Below are 19,967 nucleotides of genomic sequence, written 5' to 3'. Positions count from 1 at the left end.
GGAGCCAGAGCCTTCTTTTAGTTAATGTTAGTTTTGTTAGTATAGTTAGTGGTGTTCCCAGTTCCAGGTCATGGTGGAATTGAAGAAGCAGAGGAGGCTGGGATTCAAGAGGTGTGCTTCCTGGCATCCGACGACTACATGTAATGCCTCAAATGTTTGGAAGAAGGACCTTTGCTTTTTAGGTGTTCAGTTTGTCAGACCTTTTCTTCCAACGCCCGCAAGGATAAGGAGATCATTTGGAGCTGCTCCTTCTCAAGGAATCTCTCAATGCTAGACTCTCTGGATCCAATTAGTCCTCAGATCCAGAGTCTAAGGGTATGTCTACACTGCAGTTAGACACCCATGGCTGACCCGTGCTAACTGACTTGAGCTTGCGGGGTTCAAACTAAGCAGCTATTTAATTACAGTGTAGATATTCAGACTCAGGCTGCAGTCTGGGCTCTCGGACCCTACAAGGTGGGAGGGTCCTGAACATCTGCATGGCAATTAAACAGCCCTTTAACCTGAGCTCCGTGAGCCTGAGTTAGCTGGTATGGTCAGCACTATAGACATACCCTAAGAGGCCAGTCTCTGTTCCTGAGGCTTCCAGCAGCTCCCAGTGACCGAAGAGTTCCAAGAGGCCACAGTCGCTGTCAAGGATTGATCAGGTTCCTGCAGCTCCCTCAGTCAAACCCCTGAGGCTACACATGTCTGAACCAAGGGACAAATGGCCAGATCCGACTGCCCGGGTTCCAGAAGAGAGGTCAAGAGACAGTTTGGCCTCTCACAGGTACCATAGCTCTTGCGTCCCAGCTACCTGACCCTGATGGAACCCCTGCAGCTGCAGGACCAGGGTCAAATTCTGACTTCTACTTCCAGATCCAGGAGAATGGAATTGATTGGTGTATCAGACTCAGGGCAGTCAGCCCCTTTGGTTCCCTCTGTCCTGGCACTGAAGAAAGAGACATAGAGACAAAATGGTCGCTGTTAGCAGTGCCGTTTCCAATGCATCAGAACTTTTGGATCCATCCGGTTCTGATGAAACTGTGACATCGCTGAAGAGGGACCCGTTCTACCCCCAGATTCGCTAACAAGGGAAATGGTTTTGTATAAAATGTCGGATCTGATATCCACTTCTTCAGATCGGTTTTTGGTTTCTGGGTTGGTTATGGCTACATCTATAGTTCTGGAGAGCTCTCTCTTGTTGGTAGCCTAAGTTTACTTTCAAGCTCCTGTGTGTTCATCGGTTCTGAGCACTAAACACAAGGTTTCCAAAAGAAGACTTACTTCCCCACTTCCAAGGTCTTTCTCATCTCCTGTTAGGAAGAACAGGCCAGGAGGCACTGCTGGGCTTTTCCTGGAACACCTTATGCTTCCTTCTCCTAGGACTCCTGCAAGGTCCCCACAAATAATTGGATCTCCCTACTTCCTTCGGGATCCACTATTATCCCCAATGCATTCTGTCTTGGCTCCAGATCTGGATCTTTACAAGGAGAAAGATAGAGGAAGAATGCCAGAGACCTATGGCTCTATTTGTACAACCCAGTGGTCTGCCTCCTGTAGGCATGTTCCCAAACCCCAGTTGTTGGGAAAACTGGCAGTTTTGGGGCCTTATTATGGACCATCTCAGGAATTTCTCAGTTACCCTCTGTGAATGGAGATGTAATATTGCATCTGTAAAGGATCTGGCAGTCCAGAGATCCTCAGATCCAGCTCCTCTGGATCCATCAACATTACATACAATGATGCCTGAAATTCTGTCTGAGGAGGAAGACGAGAGGTAACTCTCCTCTTTGAGCAGCAGCATTTGGAAACAGACTGTCAACGCAATTTATCACTGGATGAACATGTGGGGGTAGCTTTGGCCTCCCATACTTCTGAGGACCCTACGTAATTCCATGATTTGGTGGATCATGTGGTATCCCCTTTTAAATCTTCCTGCAGTTATGTGAAAGAGACTTCTCACAAAATGTTTGGTATCCTTGATGCTACTTCAAGGAATAGAATATCCCTACCCATTTTGGATAGTTTGCTATAGGTGGCTAAATCCGTGTGGACAACGCCACGTCCTTGTCAGCCTATTTCTAAGAAAGCTGACATTGTATCAGACACTCTCTGAAGGTTTTCCTACTCCTGAACCCACTCTATCCTTAATTCATTGGTGGTGGCAGCTGCCAGTAAGATTTGGACAACCACACTCTACACCAGCCAATAAGGTGGCAAAAAAATTGATTCGGTGTGGAGAAAGGTGTTCTCTTCATCGTTCTGTTGTATTAGGGTGGCAAATTATCTCAGTCATAGCCAGCTACCAATTCCATTATAGGCGAAGACAACATTGTTTTGACAAAACAGAAGGTTGGCAAATGCCATTTTAATAGCCAGCCAAAAGGTAGTCCTTAAGGCCTTTTTTGGTGCTTTGGACTTTGTGAGCATCTGGAGGCCTGCTGCAAAGCTAAGGGACATGAGATCCTAGGGTCTTACCTAAGTGATGTCTGATTTTTCACCTCAACCAGACAATTTAATTAGCTGTCTATTTTCCCTAAACCACATTCTGATAAGGGGGAATCTGTCCTACACGCTCCGGATGCCAGAAGGGCCCTTGCTTACAAAAACTTTTAGTTTTAAGTAGTAAATCACCTTGATAGTTTCTTATGCTAAACATCATATGGGTTATACTGTTTCTTCCCAGACTGTATCTCAATGGATTAAATAATGAATTTCTGATTGTGACACACTAGCAAAGATTCCTGTACCTACTACAATTCAAGCACATTCCACTAGAGCTGTGGCTACTTCCTTTGTGTTTCTTAAGCAGGTGCCAGTTGCTGAAATGTGCAAAGCTGCAACCTGGACTTCGGTGCACACTTTCACTAAGCACTATGCCTTGGATTTGGCCTCTAGGACAGACACTGAATTTGGTAAAGCAGTGCTTCAGTCTCTTTCCAATTAGGATTCTGTTCCTGCCTCCAAATTAGCTAAGCATTGCTGTTATTCAGTCTATCTTAGAAGTAGGAATATATAGAGGCACTCGAAGAAGAAATGCAGTTTGGTTACTTGTAATTGGAGTTCTTAGAGATGGCTCTGCATATTCACACTTCCCACCCACTTTACCCTCTCTGTCGGAGTCCTTGTTTGTTCTGTTTTTTTGGCTTTGCAGTAGAAGGAACTGAAGCGAGGGGAAGCGGGGTGAGAGTGCTGTAGCTGACACTACTAGAAGAAGGTTCTACTGCAAGGCTTTACCATAAGTGGGAATATGCAGAGCTCTCTCGAACTTTGGTTACAGGTAAGTAGCCATCGTTTGATGTGCATCAGTAGGTCCATGTGGACAGTTAGTCCACAGGAGCTATTGCTGGTTCCACAAAACTTGCCAAAAATGCTCGTGTGGACAAGCCCCTCTTTTAGATGTAGGGATCTGGGTGTATTTACTTCTGGTATCATAGAAATATAGAGCTGGAAGGAACCTCAAGAAGTCAAGTCCAGCCCCCTGCGCCAGGGCAACACCAAGTAAACCTGGACAATCCCTGACAGATGTTTGTCCAACTTGTTTTTAAAAGCTTCCAATGATGAGGACTCCACAACTTCTCTTGGAAGCCTATTCCAAAGGTTAACTACCCTTACAGTTAGAAAGTTTTTCCTGACATCTAACCTAAATCTCTCTTGCTGCAGATTAAGCCCATTACCTCTTGTCCTATCTTCAGTGGACATAGAGAACAATTAATCACTGTCCTCTTTATAACAGACCTTAATATACTGGAAGATTGTTATCTGGTCCCATCACCCCTTCTTTTCTTAAAATTAAATATGCCCGGTTTTTTTAACTTTCCCTTGTTGGTCAAGTTTTCTAAACTTTTTATCATTTTTGTTGCTCTCCTCTGGACTGTTTCCAGTTTGTCCACATCTTTCTTAAAGTGCCAGGCCCAGAACTGGACACAACACTCCAGGTGGGGTCTAACCAGTGCTGAGAAGAATCAGACAATTACCTCCTGTCTTACATGCAGCACTCATGTTAATAACATTTCTACATCAACTGAATAGGGCAGTTTAAGAGGGTACTTGTTTCTTTCAAAATCTAATCAGTTCTGCTCAATCAGTACATTTGATTTCTCTTTGGCTCAGGCAGTGAGAAACCTGAACTCACATCCCTGTTGGACTACCTACCGGCAGACAGTCAATTGGCATTGTTTTCTAAAAGGAAATTAACAAACTTTGGCTTTAATTTAGTAAATTGAATTCCTTCTTTTCTGGTGATGATTGTATAGTGAAAAATTCCCATTTCATAATTCCTCCAAAGTTGCTCCTTTTTTTTCTTTCTTCCTGAAGCTTTAGGAAATGTAATTATTGCTGCTCAAGAATATGTATGAGAATGTTAGTTAGTTAAATATAGGATACTTTATCATAGGACTTCAGTGTGTGCCATTTTTTAAAAAATAGTTTAAAAAGCATGTGCACATACAACCAGATAAACAAAATGTTTTATTTCATGTGCTGAGCTTTAAACATTTGTCCCCAAAGTTCTATAAAAAGCTAAGGATTCTAATGAGTATTTGCATGAAATATACAATCAATTCAGAGCTGGCTAAAATGTGTAATCTGACATGGTACTCTGCATCTTGTCACTACATCACCTTTTACTGTTTGAAAACTATTTTTAATGGTGAACCTCAAAAGGAAAATGAAAATCAAGTTAACTCTAATGTGTGCTAAATGCCCCCAGTAACTATGTTTAGGGTTGGGACATTCACCACTGCTTATTAAATGTTAATTTCTAACAGCAGGCTTGCCTCTGACATCCCCTTCTTGTCTAGAGCACCTACTCTGATTAAGCCAGTTTGCAGCCTTCAGGTCCTCTTGAAATCCTCACTGGTAGTGGATATACAGATCACCATGGTGGGAGGGGGAAAAACATCTGTAGATGGCCAGAAGATTACACCCTATCCTGTCAGACACCAGAACTGGCTATGGCAATCCATGGATTTATTACCTCTAGGCTTAATTAATGTATCTTTTACTATGAATGAAGCCAGATTCCCTGAAAAAGCTCTAACAAGTACAAAATGCAGCACCTGTTCTAAGCAACACAAGTTGCTGTGAGTGTAACATCATTGTGCTCATTGTTTTCTTATTGAAAACAGAATCAAGATTAAGGTCTCTATCTTCATATTTAAAAGTCCTCCAGGAGACTGGCCCTGGCTACTGGAGGTCATTTCCCCATCCATCTCCATGACCTTTCTTTGGGATCTTATTCCATTGGAACCGTGAAACTGTTCTTCTTTAGGAGGAAACTCTTGAGCATAGAGGATAGAACTCTCATGGGAATGGAGCCAAGACTGAACTTTCTGCTAGAGGCAAGAATAGCCACTAACCTCAGCGCACTTATACGAATGCAAAATTTATTTTTGACTTCACTCATCCACTGGCTTCCATCTTTTCTTAAAAAACCCCCCCCAAAACCTTAATTTTAATCAAAAATTTACTTCTACCTGTTAGAAAAGGGATATTTTATTTTTAGATACTTGGTTGGCGCACGGATACTACCACAGAATCACAGGAGTAGAAGGGAGCTCGACAGATCGTCCTATTTACTTCAGACATTTCTCCACTTTATCCAGATCATTTTGAATTTTAATCCTGTCCTCTAAAGCATTTGCAACCCCTCCCAACTTGGTATCATCCACAAACTTTATAAGTGTACTGTCTCTGCAATTATCTAAATCATTGATGAAGATATTGAACAAAACCAGACCCAGAACTAATCCCTTCGGGACCCCTCTTGATGTGCCCTTCCAGCTTGACTATGAACCACTGATGATTACTCTCTGGGAATGGTTTTCCAACCAGTTATGCCACCCCCCTTATAGTAGCTCCATCTAGGTTGTATTTCCTTAGTTTATTTATGAGAAGGTCATGCGAGACCATATCAAAAGCCTTACTTAAGTCAAGATGTACCACTTCATCACATCCACAATGCTTGTTACCCTGTCGAAGAAACCTATCAGGCTGGTTTGACACAATTTGTTCATGACAAATTCATGCTGACCGTTACTTATCACCTTATTATCTTCTAGGTGTTTGCAAAATGGAACAAATAATTAAGCAATCATCTTTTCAGGTTTGTAATTCCCTGGCTTGTCCTTATTCCCCTTTTCATAGATTGGTCCTATATTTGCACTTTTCCAATCTTCTGTAATCTCTCCCTTCTTCCATGACTTTTAGAAGATTATCACTAATGGCTCAGATATCTCCTCAATCATCTCATTGAGTATTCTAGGATGTATTTCATCAGACCCTGATGACTTGAAGACATCTAACTTGTCTAAATAATTTTAAACTTGTTCTTTCCCTATTTTAGCCTCTGATCCTACCTCATTTTCACTGGCATTCGCTATGTTAGATATCCAATTGCTACTAACCTTGTCAGTGAAAACTGAAACAAAAAAGTCATTTAGCACTACTGCCATTTCCACATTTTCTGTTATTCCCTCCCTCCCCCCAATTGAGTAATGGGCCTACCTGATGGTTGGTCTTCCCCTTGCTTTTAATGTATTTGTAGAATGTTTTCTTGTTACCCTTTATATCTTTAGCAACTTTCATCTCATTTTGTGTCTTGGCCTCTGTAATTTTGTGTCTGCATACTTGTGTTATTTGTTTATATTCATCCTTTGTAATCTGACCCCACTTTTTATAGGACTTCTTGAATTTCAGATCATTAAAGATCTCCTGGTTAAGCAAGGGTAGTCTCTTGTCATACTTCCTACCTTTCCTACACAGTGGAATAGTTTGCTCTCGTGCCTTAATAACGTCTCTTTGAAAAACTGCCAACTCTCTTGAACTGTTTTGCCTTAGACTTCCTTCTTCCTGAGACTACCAACTTCCTGAGTTTGCTAAAGTCTGCCTTCTTGAAATCCATTATCTTTATTATACTGTTTTCCCTTCTACCATTTCTTAGAATCAGGAATGCTATCATTTTATGATCACTTTCACCCAAACTGCCTTCCACTTTCAAATTCTCAGCCAGTTCTTCCCTATTTGTCAAAATCCAATCTAGAACAGCCTCTTCCCTAGTAGTTTTCTCCACTACTGAAATAAAAAATTTTCTCCAATACATTTCAAGAACTTGTTTGATAATGTGTGCCCTGCTGCGTTATTTTCCCAATGGATGTCTGGGTAGTTGAAGTTGCCCATCACCACTAAGTCCTGTGCTTTGGATGATTTTGTTAATTTTTTATAAATGTCTCATCCACCTCTTCTTCCTGGTTATGTGGTCTTTAGTAGATCCCCACCATGACATCACCCTCATTTTTTACCCTTTTATACTTACTCAGACTTTCAACAAGTCTGTCTCCTATTTCCATCTCAGCCTCAGTCCAAACATATACATTTTTGACATACAAGGCAATTCTACCTCCCTTTTTTCCTGCCTGTCTTCCTGAGCAAGCGGTACCCTTCTATACCAATATTCTGGTCATGTGCATTATCCCACCAAGTCTCTGTGATGCCAACTTTGTCACAGTTGTGTTTATTAACTAACATTTCTAGTTCTTCCTGCTTATTCCCCATACTTTCACTATGGTAGAGTGGATATCAATAACAGGATTTGAATGAACAAATTTCTGTAAGTGCTGTGGAGTACTGAACCAGTTCAAGTTCACTGATACTCTAAAATGCTACAGTTTGAAAGGTCACAAATATCACAAAATCTGATGGCAATATTTCTATGACATACTGGTGCTAATAATTAAGTAATGTTAGAAAAATACACTATATACAAAAAAATTATAATGAATTGATTCAATAGTACTGCAGAATATTCCTGTATCGATGACTTCCAAGAAATTCTGCAAACCTGGAATCAGCCAGATGACTTTGTGGCATTTATTGTATAGTGCCAAGCCCAGTGGGATTGGAGCACATAGGTACTACAATAATGCAAATACTATACTATCAATTTTTAAATATTTTTTAAATAAACAAATTAGTTTCCATCTCTCTGGTGAATGTCCCAGACAACCTGATTAGTGGGGGACATCCTTGTCAGGTCCTCAGATAACACTTATGCTACACTGGCTTTCTTTTTCTGCAGGTTGCATTTCATAATACATCTTTAAAGAACTTTTTTCTTGTCCCTTATTCTTCCTCTTTTATTCTCTTCAGCTTACCAAGTTGTAGTCAGATCTGCAGTAACTATGGATTTCCCTCTGCTGTAGGACAGCCTTTAGTTATTTCTGTTTATCATTGTACTGCATCCAGCACATTTGAATGAAAGATCAATCTTGCAGAATTTTTCTCTGAAATATTTAGGTACTGGGAGATATTAATGTATAGCTTCTTTGATTATATACTTGAATCACTGAAACATTTTTCCTTCTTAAACATAACCTGTGTATAAAATATTAAACTATTCAAATAGCATGTATGTTCTGTTTTAAAAAAAAATATTGCATAGGATCGTTCAGTCATTTTTACTGCTGTTTGATGTAACTTTATATTAAATGGACTGTCAAATTAGGTTCTCAAGATGAAGCAGAACAAAAATTCAAAGCATTTTGGCCTTTTCCACTGTGCATTTCTTCTGTGCTATTTTGTATTTGCCCAAAGGTGTACAGAAGAGAGGTAGAAGAAAACGGAATAGTCCTAGATCCTTTGAAAGCCACACATGCAGTTAAAGGAGTTACGGGGCATGAGGTCTGCCAGTACTTCTGGAATGTTGATGTTCGTAATGATTGGGAAAGTAAGGAGTCTCTTTTTCTTAAGTCATGTGGCTGTTGGTCTAAAAATGTTTTAAAACCATTGCCTAATTTATGAATGTTTTGTTCTTGTTCACTGATCTAATTCTTCTGTTTTTAGCAACCATTGAAAATTTCCATGTTGTGGAAACCTTAGCTGATAATGCAATCATCATTTACCAGACACACAAGGTAATAATACCTTACATTTATATAGCGCTTGATCTCCAGAAGGATTCCAAAGCACTTTCCATGAAAACTGCTCTACCAATCACTAAGTGTAGTCTCCGCTATTATGAAATCTTGCAGCTGTTTAACAGCACTCTACAACAGTTTAGGATAGGAAGTGAAGAATTCTGTACCCAGTTGCAGTTTCTTCAATTTGGAATTGAACCAAGATAGCAGAATTATCACTCTTAGCCTTACATGTATGTCATGGAGCCTTTAGAGTCCGAACCTCCTTTTACATCCCTTTAAAATAACAGCACCTTCATTAGCATTGTGTCTCCTACTGCCATATTGGGGCATTGGATCACTATTGACTCTCAGGAAGAGTCCTGAATCATCTAGGCTACTTCCTGTAACACTATGGGCTTTTATTTGGGATAGTACTGACCATAGCCAATCCCACACAATTTGAGAGAACTTGATACAGTTACATTCTGAACTGATGTGGTTACAGGTACAGCATTCACTTTGTAATCTTGCTTAACTAGTTCTTATGCAAACATTTGTCAGAATGCTTGTTCATACTATGTGCTACCCACAGAGTCTGGTCTGAACATTTAAAATTAATAGCTGCTGATTATTAGATATGAGTCTGAATCAAAATCATAAACAAATTTTAAGATGTCTGAGATCCAGAACAAAAATTCTTCTTGGACCCAACTCTATCATTAATACATTTTGCTTGAAAGCTGCCATGAGAAAATAATATACTTTTTATTGGTTAAAGTGATTGCAAGTCTAGCTTTATAGTATTATGAAGGACTATAAAGAGTGATTAATTGCCAGTATTTCTACAGAGTATCAGGAAAGTGACTTCTGTAATGTCACATTTTATCTTGTAGTTATTGTATTTCTAAAAAAAATTTCTTGGGAAGTGGCATAGTTTGTCATACCTTCCTTACTGTGCCTACGTAATCCATTACTAAATCAATTGTTCTTTCCATTTAAATGTTACTTACTGTTCAAAATATGTACAGTAGTGGACAGGTCTGTGTATACATATGCCTGGGAGGTCAGTCTGTGGCCTGACTCAAACACCAAACCATACAAAACCTAGATCTGACGTTGGAAAACCCCAAAGGGGCTACCTATATTTCTTTGTTTTAAGGGTGAATAACCTGTTGTGTGGGCTGGCCTATCATCCCTTTTCATAGAACCCAAAAAAAATTTATTCAGTTTTTAAAATCAGACCAGTAGAGATAGACATGAGCAGAATAAATTTAACCCTGGAACCAAACATAATAATGCTTGAAGTAGCTTATATCCTATTTCAAATATTTTGAAAAATTAAATGGATTATCAACTTACTGATCTTGAAGAAACTTTCTACTTGATTTTTTTCAGACTTGAATTTCTCTACAGTAATATGGCTATGACCATATAATTTGCCAGATTTATAATTGATTACTTTAGTCTGATATCTGGGCAGTAAATATTCCTAACTTTACATTTATTTATTTATTTTATTTATTTATTTATTTTTTACAATCAACTACTCTCTCCCTGCAGAGAGTGTGGCCGGCTTCTCAGCGGGATGTGCTATATCTGTCTGCTATTAGAAAGATACCAGCATTCAGTGAAAATGATCCCGAAACTTGGATTGTCTGTAACTTCTCTGTGGAACATGATAGTGCCCCTGTAAGTAATTCCTCTGAATATTATCAAACTGTACTTTTAGAAGGTTTTTTAATCCAAAAGCTTAAAAAATAACCAAATACATAAAGCTGTCACCTTATTCTCTTCTATATGCTCCCTTAAAAATTCACCTTTGCTATGATGCCTGCAAATCATCACTTTCTAGTTAGTATTGGATAAACAAGAAGAGATCTGTGCTTTTCAGTTCAACTCTGTTCATTTTATTATTTCCCTATCTTATCACATTTTTGTTTCATCCAAATGTCACATCCTGTCTGACACCTAGACTGTAAGATCTGGGGGCAGAGACTGTCTTCTTTATTATTTGTCTGTGCAATGCCTAACACAAATCTTGATTGTGATTCCTAGGCATTACTGTAATATAAATAATTAATATTTTGACATTCATTCAGTGTTAGAAATGCTGATAGAGGAAATACATTTGTTTAATGCTTATTAAATATTTAATTTCTTGGCAGCTGAACAATCGATGTGTTCGTGCCAAAATAAACATTGCTATGATCTGTCAGACATTGGTAAGCCCACCAGAGGGGAACAAAGAAATAAGCAGAGACAATATCCTATGCAAGATTACATATGTAGCTAATGGTATGTATGGATTTTCAATACAGCATTTTTTACATATAGGGGTTGGGATTGCTGGCAAAAATAAGAGTTTATAAAGTTAAACTTATTTTTAGATCAACATCTATGAACCGGTTGTTAGTCAAAATTAGAAAGATATAAATAAAGATGCCACAGTCACCAATAAATTCAAACATTCACTGTGTGATAGGTTGCGAGGAGAACAATAGAAATGTCAAATATATGTCAAACATAAATATAGAAGAAGAAAAAGAGAGTGTTGGGGGAAAAAAAAGCAGTTTTAACTGTCCAACTGGTTGATTGGCATAAATTATACTTTCTCTAACCGTATACCTTTATTAATCTTTTGGTGTCAGATCTGTTGTTTCTGTAACCTATTGGCTAGGTTGAGGAGAAGCTGCTGATAATAAAGGTGTTGAAATCTTCTTTCTTTCAAAGTAATTAGCCAAAACAGTGGAAATATATTTTGTTTAGCTGGTAAACATCCCCAAGTATCTAGGCTGTAGATTTCAGTAGAAATTGATAGTGACAGCTTCTGCCTGTGCTGACCAAAATCCTCAACAGCCAAATGTAAGATTAACAACCTCAGTAAACTAAATTTTCTGTACATGTACACACATTCAGTGGCCTGCTTGAAAAGAGTAATATGGGAACAGTATGGAAGTGCATAACATTTCTAAACTAGTCTATACATCTTTTTCATGTTTTCAACATTCTTCTCCCACTATTAAATGGCAAAGGGAAAACACAATTGTCACCTGCACATCTGAATATTAAATATATTACAGAACTATTAAGAAGGAAAGGTAAATCTAGTATTAAATTACTCTATAATTGAGTTTCATAAGTAAAGACACCCCTCCTACCCATGTATTTTGTAGCAAATTTTATCTGAATTTTGCAGCAAGAAATTTAGATATTGTAGAAGCTTCAAATTCTACAGCAGCTTCAATAAGGACCTCTATTTATAAATCCAATGAAATCAATTAAATCAGTATTCCTTGTGTTAATGTGATGCTTAACTTAATTTTATGCTGACCCTACATTTTTATTTGTAATTGTGCTGTGGAATATTATATTTAAAATATAACGTCATTATAGAAGGTGTTGGGGGAAACTGGAGATTTTGACAGCTGGGTAGCAGATATTTGGGGCTGTATTGGTTTGTATTTGGTTCATGTTTGGAAGGTTTTTGCAACCACAAGGGCTAGAAACTTTTGTCTATAGTCTCAGCAAATCCTGATCTGGAGTTTGAGCTTGACCTAGTTCAAAAGCAAGAGTGCTATTAAGTGACCCGTTGTTCTGCATAACCAGTAAACTGAAAATAGTACTGTTGATTAATATTAAATTACAGATGTTGACTGAGTCATAGTGCAGATTTCCTGAAGCTCATAGCTGTTGAACTTGTAGTTATCAAGAAATGTTGACTCTGGATGCAAAGGGATGGATAGTCCATATTAAACCAGTAATTAGTTTTGTCTACAAATTAGTATTATGCATTTACTATTCCAGCCATATACATATTTGTTTTGTTTTGGAGTATAGCTTTTATCTAATTTCATCTTTATTTGTAGTGAATCCTGGGGGATGGGCACCAGCATCAGTGTTACGAGCAGTGGCAAAACGAGAGTACCCCAAATTCCTGAAGCGTTTTACATTATATGTGCAAGAGAAAACAGCAGGAAAGCCTATTTTCTTCTAGTATTAACAGGTACTTGCTAAACCTCTTATTGAATTTCGTCTCTGTATACATTGCTCTAAATATTAAATTCCAAACAAAAAAGCTAGACAATCTAGGAATGTTTATTACTGTAATTATCACAGCTATTGTGAGATTATCTATATTTTTCACTATACTCTAAAGCGAAGTTAACAACAAGCCAATGTATTTTCTACATACATAAAGAAATAGTAAGTTTAAAAAACATAAGTCTCTGCAAATTTTTAAAATGTATTTTTGTATTACGGTTGATCTGAGTTCAATGAAAATGTTATTCATTTTGGTTTAGTAGGATCACACATATTGGACTGAACATCTTGACATTATAAAAATTTAGATTTTATATTTTTAGCAAACTAGAAATGCATGTAGAAAGGATCAAGCATTGGCCTTTCATCTAGTAGCTAACACAATCAAACAGTTTAATATTTGATGTATTTAGAACAAGATAATGCAGTGTAGTGAATAGTAAAAATTATTTTAAACTTTGTAAAAATTGAACTTTTTTATTCAAACTGTAGGAGTGTATCCGGGTATTCTTTGGGAGTGCTGGCCACCTAATAGTCATACCAAGCACTTGTTTAGACTCTCTAAACAATGAGATAATGTAATAGTTGATATAAGGTCCATCACAGGATTTGACTAGACAATCTCATTCTTTTACATTGCCTAGTTGACAGGCTAGCCATAATTTACGATTGTATTAAAATGGTTCCAATGTGATCTGAGTCATCATCACTACTCAAGGGCGTTTTGTATGTATAGTTTTGGGATTTCACTGCCTTTCTGATAACACTTATGTATCTCTGTAGAGAAAGGGTCTCTATGGTGTCTATGGGCATAGATAAAAATTACATCTGTGATTGAATTATTCTAAAATGGCAAGTGTTAAACACCAGCAAAAACAAAACTATGTGCTAAATCAGGTTTCAGTCATTCTCAGGGCAGCCTGGCTATATCACCAGCAGACTTGGGCCTTCATTGACTGGAAGATCTTGGTATGTACTTTTGTGATATTAGATTTAAATATGCATACTGAAGCATATTGTAGTTAAGTCATGCCAAAATAATCCAGTGCCAACAGTTTATGCAGAATTTGGCAGTTCTGATATTATAGAGGGTTGACGGAGGGATTTTGCCCACTTACTGTCCAGATCTCTGATAGTTACCTGTGTTGAGAAAGTTTCATTGTGTACAAACCCTACTCATTGATTCTCTTTGGTAACAGCATAGTTTGTTCCTATAATTTCTAGCTCACAACTTACTTCAGTTGCATTTAGTTACAGAAGACCTGTCTGAAAATATGAATCATTAAAAACACAAGTGTTTCTCATGATCAAACAAGTACAATTTGGAAGACTAGACATTTCTATATTGTGCTTTTGGAGTGTGTTTCATAACTATTTTTTGTTTTCTTACTAGTGTTCAAAATGTATTTTATGTCCTTTCTGTGCTTTCTACAGTGATTGGAACAAGACTGTGTGTGAACATTCCATGTTGGAGAAATAAACCAAATTGAAGGCTCCAAGCTGGAACATAGGATCTACAGTCTTTTTATGGCCCAAGTCCTAGGCTTTGTGTACTGAAGTGAAGAAATACTGCAACACCATGAGGCTGAACATCTAACACTAGCTATCTTCTTCTAGCTCTCCTTGCTGAACCAGTGTGTAATTATAAATACATGTATTGATACATGTATATGGCTATAATTTTATTTGCTTGCATTAGAGGAGGAAAAAATACAACTTTGAATTACCAACTTGGGTTACAGCTTCAATTTTAAACAATTTGCAAAGCTTTTGTTTACTGTGGCCCTTCATAAGACACTCATGCAGTTCCTGTTTTTGTGCATGTCTAAAAAGCACAAAAGACAAATGCACATATAGCATACTGTATGTGCTTTATATGCACAAAAACCTGTGTGTGGTATTTTTTTCAGGTTTGCAGTAAAGTCTAGGTGACCTTTTGGCAGGGGTTTTGTTTTGCTTTGTATAATCATAGTTCATTGCTGCTGGTTTCTATAATGAATCATCTTATATAAAATGTCTTTTAATCGAGGGCTGTCAATATCCATATGACTTTGCCTTTTCTGTTGTCTTACTCCTATGAAGACCTTGGCTCTGATGGAGGAAGAGTGTGAAAAGCTTTATTTTTTCCCAAATATCTTTATATTTCTATTGTATTTTTTAGTTATGTAATATGTGCTACAGAATTTGTTATTGAACATGATCCAGAAATTTCTAGGTAGATTCTATATGGGAGGGCAAGAGACTGTGCCTGAAAACTACAACAGTGGTCTGTCCATGCTACGTTATATGTGGATTGTGGGTTTTTGTGAAACTGCAAGAAGGTATCCTGTAATATTTATTAAAGCAAATTGGACTACACAGGACAACATTCCCAGTCTGCAAGTAAGAGCGAGTACATTATTTCCTGGTCCTACACAGTTTTGTTTCTTATCTTAATTAAAGCCACAGTATGAGGTTTATATAGAAAATGTGAGTTGCATTAATATTTACTTCTTGATCAGAAACTTAACAGAGCTATAAGAATCCACAGATTCTACATGAAAAGTTCCCCTTAGTTGCTGTGAGAACTTGAATGCAAATATGTGCCTGCCTTTGATCTCTGGAAATAGCCATGAGGAGTGGACTGTTGGGGCAGAGACTGGTACTTACTTGAACGACATCTTGCTTGGTGTCTTTTAGGTGGAGACTATTCAGAGACAGTTTTTGGGCACTTCACTAACTTGTATATGTCAAGCTACATAAGATTCAGATATATTTTTTCAAAAGAAAGTTGAAATTCTTATTTAATGTAGTACTGAAGGTGCCTGAAGATAAATACAAAAGAGTAATTTAATGAAGATTTGGCTGATAAATGTCTGATATCTGCACAATATTGTAAGTGAATTAGTTCCTTGTGTCTGTTAGTCTTTATTCTGTATAAAGAGGTGCAAACACATATGTAACACATGGTTGCACACATACATGCAGATTTCATGCTCCATAACACCTTTCTCCTCTATTTGCCTTTCTTTAAACGGTGTGCATGAAATATGCCTTATTACAGAATAATTCTGTTCTTGATTTGAATATGTAGTAAAGTGCCTATATGGTAATGCTAACAAGGCAAATAAGATGAAAATTGTACATGTTTACTACATCACCAGTAAGCATTTTATGTAGTGATGTTAAAAAGGGTTTCAAATACCTCAAATGTCATCTTTTTACAATCAACTGAAAAATGGTTCATTCACCATAGCCACTAATGGGAACTTTACAAAAAGTCTTATGTCCAAAATACCAATGTTTAATTCCTTATTTGCCATTTCTGGTAACTATCTTTGAACACAGGCAAGTAACTGTTTCTTAATTTAATTGGATAGCTTTATTTTACAAAGGTATGGAAAGTTTACAAAGCAGTATATAAATCTTAATATCATTAGTTGCATTTGCACTAAATGTGATGTAATTTTGCAATTTATTCTGTAAATAAAATTACACTAAAGATACTATTTGTAAAGAATACATTTTACTTTTAGATAAAAGCACTGGTCCTTCATCACTACAGTTAGCCCTGCCCAATTAGAAGTACAAGAGGCTTCTTACTGAATATGGAAAGAGTTGCAAGTTCAAGAGTCATAAGTACTGATTCTTCAAATAAAAGCTTAGTCTGTAAGCTTCTTCTCATGCTGTGTAAATGTATGTCGAGTATCCATTAGGCCCTTTCTTCCAGATGAGATCTTTGCACCTTTTTTGCCTTTATTAAATCTCTTCTTTTCCCCCTACAACTCTTCAGGTTTTTTTCTGTCAATCAGTATGTCACCTTAACCATATGTGTTTGGTGCTGTTGATGAGCACTAGCCCCTGACTCCAGGTTATCATCTTTGTAAGTTAAATCAGTTCAGCTTAATTCAGCCTATTCAGAAAACAAAGAATGCAGCAATCTTTTCTTTCTAAGAAGAATCTTTTCTTTCTTTCTTAGAAGTTCCTTAGCTTCTGTTGTCTTGAGAACCTGGATCTGTCACCAAATTAGATCATCTTATCCAGAAAGGCATGACTTAGGTACAATTTTTATTGGGACTGAAGAGATCAGGAAAAGAAGTTGTTCACCAGTTTTCTGAGTCTGAATAATTTCTCATAAATTTCTACAGAAAAGATGCCATTGCACCTTTTGAGAGGAAATCACCTTTTACCTAATTGAGCTGAGCTGGTTTATCTAAAGGTGTTGATTCTCTTTAATCAAATTGTCTCATAAAAATTTGTCATCAATATTTTTGACACAGTTTTACAGATTAAGCTGTATTTGAATTGCCACTGTTCATCCACAGACTCAAAACATGAATCATATTTTTAGTACCTTGAGTGCGTAGAGTGTAGCTGTTTATTCTGTGATAGCTTTACGATTCTGATAAGTTTTAAAAATTAAAAGAAGTTGGCTCTTCCATGTTACAATCACAAATTTAAAACCAGTATTTAAAAGTGAAAAGTATTAAAATATTATGAAAAATAGTTCTGGTTTGTAGTTATTTTAACATTTAGTGCTTTGAAGAAGTAAAATGTCATATGTAGCATTTCAATAAAACAACCAAAGCCTTGCAGATTTCTCATTCCTGGGTCTATGAATTTACCCTGTTGTAGAACAGTAGCTATTTTACATTTACTGTGGCCACCTAATGGAAACGTCCCAAGGTAAACTGGATTGATTTGTATAAAATAAGTCGTCTTCTGAGGCATGCTAAAAGATATTGCAGTTTACTTTCTCTCTTTGCTGATAACTTTAAAACTCACGGGGGGGGAGTTAAAATACTTAAAACTGACATTTTTAAATAACTTTTGTATTTAATTGGAGAGTTTTATATTATAGTTGTGCCAAGATGCCAAAATCAGGATTGGGACCCCATTGTTCAGTACATTCACATTAAAATAGACAGCCAGTTGGAGAGAGAATTATAACATTGAACATACAACTGTCTGTCACAAGTACTAAATATCACTATCAAATATTGTGATCACTTATACTGGAAAACAACAATCTGTTCAAGACATTGAATAAGTGTCATGAATTATACATACAATCATATCAAGATTCATGACACATGTATAGTCCTGTAGTCCTTTCAGATCCAGGCACCTCACTGTTAGAAATATGTAGATTCATTTTAAAGGTAATTTTGGTTAAATATCAGGAGGAACAATGGAAATCTTGCAAGCTCCTGCAAGGTGCCATTCTTCCTCACTAGTTTTAGCAGGTCTGTGCTACTGCCATCTTCTTGCCTTCAAGTACCAGCATTATGTGTTGGAATTAAAGGCAAGCCATCTACTCTTTCTTGGCTGGGAACCACTGTTAGGTGAGTGCCATGTCTTAGGCCTGGTCTCCACTGGAAGTTAAATCAACGGAAGGCACCTCCACTGCCAGGTCTGTTCCGCCGACCTAATGCAGTGGAAACATCAGTTCAATAAATCCACCTCCGCAAGAGGTGTAGCACTAAAATCAAAATGGATGGGTCGAACAAGATGTTGTGTAGGTGGAGTGTTGTGTAAATCAACATCATTGGCCTCCAGAAGTTGTCCCACAATGCTCCGCTGTGACCACTCTGGGCATGTTTTTTAACTCTGCTGTACTGTGGCAACGTACACAGGAAAAAGCCCTGGGAAATTTTGAATTCCAATTCCCATTTCCTGTTTGGTCAGCGTGGAGAGAGATCGCTAGCACAACTGATAATGGTGACTGAACACCCCAAATGCGTTTCAGCCTGGAGTAGACCTGAGGTGTTGGATCTCATCGGTCTATGGGGAGAAGTGTCTGTTCAGACACAGCTCTGATCCAGCAGAAGAAACGTTGGTATCTATGAAAAGATATCACGGCGCATGCTGGAGAAGGGGCACACCAGGGACATGCAGCAGTGCAGTGTTAAAATCAAAGAACTCAGGCAGGCATATCAAAAGACAAAGGAGGCAAACAGTCATTCTGGTTCATCACCAAAGACATGCCACATCTATGATGAGCTGCATGCAATTGTCGGTAGCAACCCCACCACTGCCCCCAGATGCAGCATTGATACCTCAGGGGAATCTGGGTCCAGGGCCATTGATGATAAGACTGGAGGAAGAGGAGAACAAGGGGGTAGGCAAGCAGGATATTCATTCTTTCCAAGAGCCAGGAGCTGTTTTTAACCCCAGAACAGCCCAGCTGGACACAGGACAGCATCTTGGCTGACTGAGATACCGGGAAAGGCATCTCGGGTGAGTATGGAATTTCAGTCAGTGTTGGGTTTACATCCTCTAATGTGGTCCGTTTTTAATGCGAAAAAGTTTTTAAGGTGTAGTGGGGATGGGCTTCCCTATAGGTACTCCAACTATGCAGAGGGTTGCCCCCAGAAAAGACTGTTTATGTGCACAGGGATGGCCCAAGAATCCTCCATGGATATCTCCAGAAAATGTTCATGGAGGTACTCTGCAATCCTTTGCAGACGGTTTCTTGGGAGGGCAGCCTTATTTCTTCCATCATGATAGAACACTTTGCCACGCCACTCCATTATTAAATTTTCTGGCATCATCACGGAACACAGCACAGCAGCATAAGGACCAGGTCTGTACCCGAACACCTACAGTAATTGCTCCCTTCCCATCTGTCACCCTCAGGAGACTAATATCACATAGGGTCACCTAGGGTAGACTGTGCAAGTTTACAATACAAGTACTCATACCAAAAACAGTGTTTGTGATCCCCCTCGTGGGTTGGTTTCTAGCTCCCTCAACTGAAGTTTCCCTAACAGGAGGCTGTTCTGGGTGATACGGATCAGAAAATGGATGTTAATGTATATTCTCCTGGCCGATTTCCCCCCGCCTCCACATCTGCTAGGACAGCTTCCTTCAAAAAACTCAATTTTGGGAGACTAAACTATGTTGCCTGGTCATGTTGCTCAGGGAACGGGGTCATGTCCCCAACACATTCTTTGCTCCAGAGATTTCCCAAAACTGGAGGCACAAGCCCTTTACTCAGCATGGCTGGCACACCAAACAGACTTGTGGAAGAGTGATTGTGATTCTGCACTACTGTTCACGTGAGAA

At 38.1% G+C, this 19,967-nt stretch overlaps 1 protein-coding gene across 2 annotated transcripts in view; it reads left to right on the top strand.

Annotated features, from left to right (window-relative positions):
• CERT1 (ceramide transporter 1) overlaps window positions 1-17,405 on the top strand; it is a 123,093-nt gene extending 105,688 nt beyond the window's left edge. For both annotated transcript variants that reach the window (XM_067569190.1, XM_067569189.1), the window contains 6 exons: window positions 8,575-8,707; window positions 8,824-8,894; window positions 10,440-10,568; window positions 11,045-11,174; window positions 12,746-12,882; window positions 14,355-17,405. In XM_067569190.1, the coding sequence (XP_067425291.1) occupies window positions 8,575-8,707; window positions 8,824-8,894; window positions 10,440-10,568; window positions 11,045-11,174; window positions 12,746-12,873 (591 nt within the window). In that variant the 3' untranslated portion in view covers window positions 12,874-12,882; window positions 14,355-17,405. The remainder of the gene's footprint in view (window positions 1-8,574; window positions 8,708-8,823; window positions 8,895-10,439; window positions 10,569-11,044; window positions 11,175-12,745; window positions 12,883-14,354) is intronic.
• Window positions 17,406-19,967: the final 2,562 nt, after the last annotated feature.

The sequence above is a fragment of the Emydura macquarii genome, unplaced genomic scaffold, assembly GCF_026122565.2.
Source record: "Emydura macquarii macquarii isolate MOO-44397 ecotype Brisbane River unplaced genomic scaffold, CSIRO-AGI_Emac_v2 contig_2897, whole genome shotgun sequence".
Taxonomy (NCBI): domain Eukaryota; kingdom Metazoa; phylum Chordata; order Testudines; family Chelidae; genus Emydura; species Emydura macquarii.
The sequence above is the reverse complement of the archived record's forward strand: the minus strand, read 5'-3'. Positions and strand labels throughout refer to the sequence as shown.